Source organism: Fundulus heteroclitus, chromosome 5 (assembly GCF_011125445.2).
Source record: "Fundulus heteroclitus isolate FHET01 chromosome 5, MU-UCD_Fhet_4.1, whole genome shotgun sequence".
Lineage (NCBI taxonomy): Eukaryota > Metazoa > Chordata > Actinopteri > Cyprinodontiformes > Fundulidae > Fundulus > Fundulus heteroclitus.
Window position 1 is genome coordinate 25,005,678 of NC_046365.1, and position 10,120 is coordinate 25,015,797.

At 37.3% G+C, this 10,120-nt stretch overlaps 1 protein-coding gene across 1 annotated transcript; it reads right to left on the reverse strand.

Annotated features, from left to right (window-relative positions):
- On the reverse strand, window positions 1-10,120 carry LOC118563179 (polymeric immunoglobulin receptor-like). Its single transcript, XM_036137274.1, has 11 exons — window positions 9,953-10,120; window positions 9,794-9,873; window positions 9,392-9,453; window positions 8,787-9,113; window positions 6,187-6,507; window positions 5,765-6,061; window positions 4,867-4,929; window positions 3,241-3,327; window positions 2,408-2,509; window positions 1,461-1,531; window positions 1-1,224 (listed from the first exon to the last, which is right to left on the reverse strand). Exons 3-11 carry the CDS (start codon window positions 9,429-9,431, stop codon window positions 1,078-1,080), a joined length of 1,455 nt encoding a protein of 484 aa, XP_035993167.1. The 5' UTR covers window positions 9,432-9,453; window positions 9,794-9,873; window positions 9,953-10,120; the 3' UTR covers window positions 1-1,077.

A 10,120-nucleotide genomic window follows, 5' to 3' on the forward strand; every position in this document is an offset into this window, starting at 1 on the left:
TTGAGACATCAATTCCTATTGCCATATTGCTAGACAGGACACTGGGAAAAAAAAAAAAAAAACAATCTTGGGGCAACCTCAGTGAATGCTTGATCACCTTTGCATTTTATGTTGAAAACTTGTGTCATAAACACATTGCTTTTTTTAGATGTGTTAACCAATGGCATTTTGGTTACTAGCAGCCCATTATATAAAGACATATTTTATTCTTATAGTTAAACAGCATGCTAATATATAGGTTTAACATTACACAATTTATTGTTCTGAGTATTACAATCTACTATCAATGAAATCTGTAACCAATCAAAGGCTATGTTCACACTGCAGGTCCTGATGCTCAATTCCAATTTCATGCTGAAATCAGATTGTTTTTAGATGGCCGTTCATGATACTATTAAATTTGACTGCCATCACACTGCGGTCTGAACGGTTCAAGACAGCAAAGCGATCCACATTCGCAGAAAACAGAAGGAGGCGTCACACAGCCACACGCTGTTACGGAAGTAATGGTGAATGTAATGGTTATAGAAGTGCTTAGCGTTCAATAAGGTTTAATTAAAAAAAAAAAAAAGTCAAAAAAACATGGATACCAACTGGCATCTCTTTGTTATTATTTAGAAGCTGTTTAACAATGGGAGCCAATAACATTAAGACCACATCATAGCAACATGAAGTAAGGTATGAAGAAAGCAGCACAGCTACTAGCAATGGTCTTTTATGGAGCACTAGCTGTTACTGCTGTGTAGTGAGATCCAGCAGAGAGACATGAAAGACTGATAAAATGTGACATGACCGTTCAGACAGCGGATGCTTTGAAAAATATGCGATATGTAAACAAATTAGTACCACATGTGGAAGTGGCACAAATCTAATTTTTTAGGGTGAAAAGATCAGATTTGGGCCGTTCACACAGCCTTTTTATTTTTCAATAAGCTGATGACAGCAAATGATCAACGTTTAAACTTCTACCTTGTCACAGTTCCAAATGTTTCTGTATTTTTACACAATTTCTCATGCAATGACAGGTTAAATAAATCTGCCAAAGATCAAATATTTGGCACACTCTATCTCCTTTCTCTACTCATTACAGTAGATGTCCTCAGTTGCTGAGATGCTGTTATAATGAGCTTCATCGTCTGGGTCATCAAAGTGGTAACAGGCATTCTGCTCTTTGTAGATGTTCTGTTGTGAGCGCATTACAATCTCATCATGGTTTTCGTAAAGCTATAGAAGAAGGAACAGATCACAGGTCAATAGATGCAGAAAAACTACTTGACGTGCATAGCTCAGATTGTGGTTCATTTAAATATTAGTTTGGTCTCATCTTTTGGGTGAGCCTACTTCAGGTGAGACAATGCCTTGAGCTATGTACATGCTACAGCAATATCCAACATTTTTAATCTGAAGTGGCTTAAAAGTTAGGAACATTATTAAGTGTTTGGCCGGTGTCTTTTTCTTACATTTTCTCCACCCATCACTTCCTTTGAGTTTCTCGCCTCATTTCTGCTTCTATTTGTGGCAATTTCTGTATCTGAGAAAACAAATGTGAGAAAAGAAAATTAGTTATCAGGCTCCTCTCCTGTGGAACTAACTCGCAGTTTTGGTCCGTGAGGCAGACACCGTGTCTATTTTTAAGACTAAACTTAAAACTTTCCTTTTTGACAAAGCTTATACTTAGAGTTGCTTATGTTACCCTGAACTATCTCTATAGTTACGCTGCTATAGGATTAGGCTACTGGAGAACATAAGGGTCTATTTCTCACTCTACTGAGTTCCACTGTTCTCCAATTTTGCATTGCTTATCGTCATTTAATCTTTTAACTTTTCGTTCTCTGTCATTTTTTTTCTTCATAGTAGGTACACCTGGTCTGGCGTTCTGTTAGCTGTGACATCATCCACGGAAGACACATCACCTGCTACTACCATCTAATGTAGAACAGATTACTGGATCAATGTGTGTTTCTGTGCTTTTTGTGTCTCTGTTCTGTCTTCTCTAACCCCCAGTCAGTCGAGGCAGATAACCGTTCATACTGAGCCTGGCTCTGCTGGAGGTTTTTCCTTCCCGTAAATGGGGAGTTTTTCTTTCCACTGTCGCTTCATGCTTGCTCAGTATGAGGGATTGCTGCAAAGCCATGGACAATGCAGACAACTCTACCTGTGGCTCTACGCTTCTCCAGGAGGAATGAATGCTGCTTGTCAAGACTTGATGCAATCAAATGGGTTTCCTTATATAGGACATTTTTTTAACTATCTTTGTAATCTGACCCAATCTGTATAATCTGATTGAATTTGACTTTGGAAAGTGCCTTGGGATGACGTGTTTCATGAATTGGCGCTATATAAATAAAATTGATTTGAATTGATTAGACGTGTTTGCATTTCTTGGCTGTGGAAAAACTGAACTCACCTTTCACTTTGTGACATTTTTTCTTGCACACTATAACCAGGATGATAATCACTATCATTAACAGAACAGGAGGTACAGCAAAAAGCCCAAAGAGAACCGCACCTGAAAAGTGCATATATGGATTAAATACTGAACCACATCACTTCCTGAAACAACAGTTATGCCCCCCTCTGTGCACCTCAGTCTGGCTTATTTTGAATGTAGTCTTGATTGGATCATTTTAAATGTGATAGAAGTTGCACAAATATTTAGTTTTTGCAACTGAAATATTTATTTTCTTAAATGAAAATATGTGAACTAGAAACCTGAAAGGTGGATATGTGGATTACTGAACCACATCACTTCCTGAAACAACAGATAGGGGGATGTAAAGTGCATTTCAGTCAGTTTTGAATGTTGAGTTGTCATTGGGTAATTTTAAATGTCATAGAAGTTGCACAAATATTTAGTTTTTGCAACTGAAATATTTTCTAAAATGAAAATATGTGAACTCAAAGGAGGAATATGCACTGAAAGTAGTTAGTGTTGTACAAAAGCTAACCATGTCAGTTTTTTGAAATCCCATTTTGGTATACATTCAGTTTTACATGAACAGTATTCCACCCCATAGCTAAATAGCAATGTATAGTGCAGAAATTTAGAGAAAAGGGAGAGAGAAGAACCCTCTTAATATTTGATTTAATATGGCACATATTTAAAGTTTGCATGTAAATCTTTCAATTACCAAAGTTTTTCAAATCTTTGGCTAATTTTTTGATTTTTCAACGTTTTTTTTTAAAAAAAAGAATGAAAAATAAACAAAAAAAATGATGGACAGACTCTCCATTCTGTACCTTGATTAGATGTCTCAGAGACATTAGCTATACTCTGAGGTGAAGCTGTAATGACATTTTCCACTGTGCTGGTCTGGAGCCGATAAACTGTAAGAGAAAAAGGCTTTTAGTGCACTTCATCTTGCTTTATCTTTACTATCACCTGTTTGGTTCAGATTTAAGCATCACTGGAGCTTTAACAAAAAATGACAAAAGTTTTTTTCATTTGTTCTAAATGCTTCTGACAAAAGGATAATGTTTTAGTTTATTTTGACTATGAAACCCTTGAGAACCCAAATATGTCCCTGTCAATGGTGTTACTGAATCAAATTTACATAAAGTTGATCCTGTCAATGCATTTCAGATGATGTAATAAATTAATTCTTCCACATAAAATAATTTCAAATGCAGCTTATTTAGAATATTAAAGGGAGTAAGATTTTCAGAGTTCAGAGGCTTTTTTTGCAAAATAACACTTCTGCAAAGACAAATATTGCAGTAAGTTTTTTATCACTTTGGTGAGTGTTAGATTCTGGGTTTAGCATCTGTTATTTGCCGTTTGTTTTTTTACGTTCTGTCTTAGGGCGTTTTTACACTAGGCTAGTCCAGAGGACTTCGTTCAACTTTGCAGCAGCGTGTGAGAGACTAGCACACTAGTGGGTCTACACAGATGCCTCTTCCTCCATTCCTCTCTTCCCCTTTATGGTATGCTTGTTTTGCTTCTCTTCCTTTGCCACAGTTGGTGATGGCAAGTAGTGAAGCTCTCTCATGCACTGAGACTTTCCACCCTATTGTATTTGGGGAAAAAATATTTATATTTCAATGCCATACATGCCCAGCAATGCTCCTGCTAATCAAAACCTTAAGACATCACATTGACAACCTATTCACTGGCATGATGCTTCACACTTGTTTTTTTTTTTTTTATTGGTTATCCATTTTATTCTGCTTTGTGTATAATTGTTAGTCCTTCTCATTTGGTTAGTAGAAAATTTTGCATGCTAGTCAGGCTATTACTTTTTGTTCATCCTGTAAATATTAGTCAAATTCCCAGTGTTCCTGATCTGCTTTTCCCCAGTTGCATCGGATGCCCTTGACTGAGAGTTTCTCATTCCATTCATCTTTTGTGTTTAAGTTCCCTCCCCCTCCTGCCCTATACATCTTATCCGTTTTCTTGATATGATTATTATACTACTATGTGTAGCTTATTAGACCAGCTAAAATGTTTTTTAGCTAGTCTCCCATAAAATCCTTTTATTGGTGGATGCAAACATGCAATCTTAAATTTATGAAGTGTGAAGTGCAGACTACAGCATTTTGCCGGTTCTTGCACTTCAAATCTCACACTATCCATATAAATCATTTCCTAAATTAATCACATGGTACAACCGGCTGGTGAGAATCAGATATATTAAAAACTCTGCCCTTTTCAAGTTACGTTATTGCTGCATGTGCCAAACGTGTAGAAAACAGCAGCTTGCTGGCTGGTCTTAGTTCCTGTTACTGTGGTTGTGTCACAATTTTTTACTGATGCATGGTGTGAACATAGAAACAAGAAAAGCTCTGTACAAGTACTGAAAAGAATGTTGGTGATAGAATCTGGTTCCTCTATTTTGTCCTTTGTATGTTTGTCATTTAAGGTCTCACCTTCCGTTTGTTTTTGCTCTGGCAGATCCTTTAGTACTTTCTTTTCAACAATTAGTTTTTTCCCTGCAACAAACAAGCAAAGGACATTGAATAAACGAATAACGTCTTATAAGAAAGTGCCAGATTAATTAGCATTCAACAGTTTACTTTCAGAAATATATATATTCCATTTCAAACAATCCACCAACATAATCTTTTACTAACTAGATTTAATTTAAATCTGTTAGTAAAAGATTAAAGTCATAGCTTTAATTTTTAATGGTGCACTTCTTGTGAGGGAAATATTTGCCAACTGTTGCCCCAATGACCAGATACCACATAAAGTCACCTGAAGCAACTCCTGAAACTCATCGTCTGTCCATGAAAACATATGATCTCTGCAACTGCAATAACGAATAAAGATTTCTTCTTCTACTAAACAGGTCCAATTCCTAATAGCTACTGACAGATCCACCAACATGATAAAGCAAAGAGTTCTAATTTTGAGGTACTGAGGATAGAAAAGGATTCGGTTCCTACTTGACAGACACCCTTGTCCTTTATTCTGTCATTAGTAATAACAATAAATAATAATAATAATAATAGCCGATCCCAGCTTTAGAGCTGAAACTGGTTCTCCTTCGTCTCATGTCACACAGAAAGCTGCGTCTGACATCTCAATATAGGCAGAAAGACCTCTGAATCTGCTTTGGGAATTACTTCACAGAAGGCCAGCCACATTTAATCTCTATTGGCACAGGTGTATGATTATGTTCAGGTAGCACTGGGTCTGCTTTCAGCCAAATACGAGGACTTATTTCAGGTGAAGTCCTCAAACATCAAAATATTACGCTAAACAGTTGACTACTAAAAACAGCTTTTAAACAGTATTTTCCTTGTGCCACTGTGTCGTTCTTACCTACAGACAGACGAAACTGGGTGTAGTCTCCAACAACCCACTCTGAGTTTGATCGACACCAGTATGTGCCAGCATCCCATTGTTCCAGGTTTGTGATGGTGACAGAGAAATAGCTAGGAAAAATACTGTCCACTTTGAACCTGCTTCGACCCGTCATCATATTTGTACAGTCGCTGCGATGGTTTCCTTTGCAGATGAACATCCTGTTGTTACGATGTTCAGGTGGATAAGGACACTGCATGGTTATTGGTTGTCCCTCGGTGCCTTTAACATACCTGGATGTTACACAGCACCATTCTAATAGATAAAAAGAGCAGAATCATTAAGGGATGTTTCTTTGATTCTTGTATTTATATTTTCAACATCTGTTGCCGCAGAAACTCTTAGCTTTAAAAGTACATTAGCCAATTTGAACGTCTCACCTTTTACTTTGAGGTCAAAAGCACAGAAGCCATCCGACCCAGTGTCTCTTTGGACACCAAAAAGATACCACCCAGAATCACTCAGTTTCACACTGGAAATGGTAACTGTGAAAACTTTTGCATTCTTGTCATCGGTGAGTGTGAATCGTCCATTCCGTTCGTTGTTAGAGGTCACTACTGCTTGCCTTAGACACGTGGAAAGCTGGTTTCCTCTGCAGATGTACTTCAGGTTGTTGACAGGCTCGGTTTCATATCCACACCTGATGGAGACCGAACCTTCCTCATTGCCTTGAATTTTAGTTGGAGTCTGGCCCCATATGTCTGTCAGTAAGATAAATAACATTGTAAACTGGCAAGAGAAAGCAAAATTACCTGTAAAAAGAAAATCTACAGATGACTGATAATTTCTCAAGTCCAGTTTTGCTATACTGACCAAAATTGCCATTTGCCTGCAAGCTTTTATAAATATTTATGAAAATTTGGTTTCTACTGTTTTAAGAATTTTATAATTTTGGATGTTTGTTAGAATTGTTTATTTTTATTCCCATTTTTGCATTTTAAATGTCCTTGGGATGCGTTTGATATTTTGTTTAACTTAGGCTTTGTTCACACAGCAAGAACAAGTTGCCCAAATTGAATTTTTTTTTGCTGAATTATGACTTATAATCAAAATCTTTTATATACATTTTGTGCCAGAGGAACCATATGACATATGACGTACTCATGTTGACGAGTACGTCATATGCTTCGTTGATCTGATTGGTTTATTTGGCTTGTCTATCACCAACATAGGCCAATCAGCTAACCAGTATTTTCGCCCCTTCCCAAAATTACTTCAACGGAAGGTTTCCAGATGGATATGCGAAGCAAATCTATCTGGCGGCGTCAGGTTACCATGAAGCTAGTGGGTGACGAAAAAAGCTTGTCAGGTGTAATGGGGTTGCTCCGTTTATTTAATTGCATTTAAAGTTTGGATGATCTTCAAACTTTAAAACCATTAAAGATAATAGCGACCCAAATCTTTGCCAACTCACAGGATTTTGCATAATATTGTCAAATTTGAATAATTAGGGGTGGCATTTTTTTTTAACTCTGATCACTGTGCCACAGAGAAAGTCAAAACTAACTTCTTGTTGGCTTTCATGTCACATTTAATGTTTCACTGATTGTTTTTAAGAGTTTAAACTCTATGGGCGTGTCTTATTTAGGTGAGCTGTTGTAGCCATACACTCCACCCAGAGCCTTAAGGTCTGCCAACCAGCTCCTGTTGGCTGTCCCTAAAGCCAGGCTAAAGTCCAGAGGTTTCAGGAGGCCTTTGTCTGTGTATTGTATTATTTGTTTAGGCTGATGTTTAAATTTGTCCCACTGGATTATTCCATTTGATTATTCTTGCATATACAATTATATAAACATTATTAATATTTTTTGTTTTATTTATGTTTTTATTTTTAATGATTTATTTACTTTTTCAACCATCCTAAAAATGCTTGGAAGAGGGAAACACCTCCTGGAGGTGTCACCTTTAATGCCCGTCACACATCTAAACAATTCTGCGACAACAAAAAACACGGTCTGATTAAAGCTGATGTAGCAGTGTGATGTTATTACACTAGATTGACAAGTGAATTAGTCCGGTAGGATACCGTATCAGCACCGGCAGCTTTTATTTTGAAAATACGACAGAGCCATTGAAAAATAGCGGGTTACTTCCTGTTTCTAAATTATTATTTTTATTCAAATTTAATTTGTTACGAATGAAAATGTAAATTATTATCTTTACTATTGAAAACATTGAGTTCATGGATTGTTGTTTTGAGTGCTAGTTCAGGGGTTTAAGAAGACAAATTAACGTATCATACCACTAAAGTCTGTGAAGGGTTTCCCCATGCGCTTTGTCGCGCTCTTTCTGTTCAGATTCCGTGGGAAGAGGTATGAAGTTTTGTTTTCTGTGTTCAATATGTGTAATAAGTGACAGTTTGATTATTGTTTTTGTAAAATAATATGCTTTGTCACATTTGGACTTTGTTGAGCAGTGATAGCGCTGTGTTAACAGTTGTTTAGCTGTTCTTGTGCTACATGAAACATTGCTAATGAATGTGCTACATTCATGTGCTGAAAATAGTATTGTTCATTGTTAAACAGGCGCTGTGGAACTCTAATGAGAAAAGGCCTGTTTTTGACTATTTTCTATTTAAATGCAGGTATGTTATGTTTCATTATTTTTGGTGTGGGATTATTTCGTTTAGTTTTTTTATTCATGTATTGTTTGAGATCATTTTTATTTTGTAAGGTAAACGTGTTATTTTACACAAGTTGCAGGCGCTTTGTGCTCTCTTTCTGTTCAGATTCCGTGGGAAGAGGCGCTGTGGAACTCTAATGAGAAAAGGCCTGTTTTTGACTATTTTCTATTTAAATGCAGGAGCATTAAAAGTGCCTTCAGATGAGCCGTGGCCTGATTATTATTTCTCACAAGACACAACGCAGAATCAACTACGCTACACTGAGCGGGTTGGAGTAAGGCAGGTAGGGCCAGTGTAAAAGGGGCTTTTTAGAACCATCGGATTAGGGTACGTAAATTAAAATATGTAAAAACTGTTTACCTTTTCCCACTTCCAGTTTTACTTCAGTGTAGATATCTTTTCCTGTTCTGGACACTCCACACCAGTATTTCCCAGCGTCCTCAAAACGAAGATCAGAGATGGTCACGCTGAAGATTCTTGATCTTTTGTCATCGTCGATGGAGTATTTGTCTTCATTTATCTCTGATGTCGTAATAAGAACATCATCACTACCACAGTCGTCCTTACACAGGTACTTTTCATAATCCTCATATCCTTCAGCATATGGACAGGAAACCACTGCATCACTATCCTCATATCCGAACACAGGGATCACATCTTCATCACTGGTCACACAACTCAAAGCACCTAAAATGAGAAGTGAGCTTTAATTTAGTTTTTAGAACTATTTTCTTGTAGTAAAGAGAAGTCATTTTCATTATCTATTTTCACTCCCTTCAAACTTTTTCTTATATTTATAATATATTTAGCTGATATTGACTATCAGCTCAGGTGTTCTAATTCTAATTATTTTTTAGCGCTATCTACCAAAAGAGGTTGATTTGTCTTACTGGAACACATCACAAGGTAATAAATCAACTCACTAAAGAAAAGTTACACATTAAAGATCCAATAATATAACTTACAGCACATGAAGAGCAAGATGTGAAGACTGAACATCTTCATGTTCCTCAAGGCAACACGCCAACTAAAGCAGAAGTAAAGTTCAACCGTTTTTAGAAAGATTTTGAGGAAATTGCTGTGGATTGATGTCACATCGGGCTGGGTTGATATTCTACACATGTGTCAAAGCATAGACATACAAGAACAGACGCTCTATCAGCTTTGCTTGCTCACAGAAACTATTCGCAAGGTCAAAGTACCAAATTATGAATAATAAACCAGTACACCTATGCTTGGAAACTACTTGTTTCTGAATTTAAAAAAGTGCTCAGTGTATTTAGGTTTTTATATGTAACAATAAATGTTAATGTTTTCCATGACTGACTCTGTAGCAACAAACACTTAGACATAGATAGAATTAAGACCGGTTTGTTGAATGACTGGAGTGAGGCCGGAGGGAGTTTGAGACTGGTGACTGGCTGATGGGGAGGGCTCTGGTCACAGACTGAAATATGAACAAAGGGACGAGGTTGAGCACCAGCAGCAAGCAGGAAGGTAGGATGGTGCGGCCCAGACTGACTTACGGGATGGATGGTTAGTAGAGTCCAGAAGGTGCTTAGGCAGTCAGGGGAGTGTGGAGGATGGCTTGGTGGAACTGAGCATGGGAGGGTAGACAGGCGTCAGTGTTGACACCAGCAGATCAAGAGGAGCAGTGGTCATCTGGAGTGTCAGAAACCCTCTTGGGATTCAGA

Coding starts and splice junctions, on each gene's coding strand:
- LOC118563179 (XM_036137274.1), bottom strand. CDS start 9,431: ATGAAGATGTTCAGTCTTCACATCTTGCTCTTCATGTGCT. Junction 6,508..8,786: donor AAAACTGGAAGTGGGAAAAG/GTAAACAGTTTT, acceptor TCTTACTGACAG/ACATATGGGGCCAGACTCCA. Junction 2,510..3,240: donor CTCTGAGACATCTAATCAAG/GTACAGAATGGA, acceptor TGCACTTTTCAG/GTGCGGTTCTCTTTGGGCTT.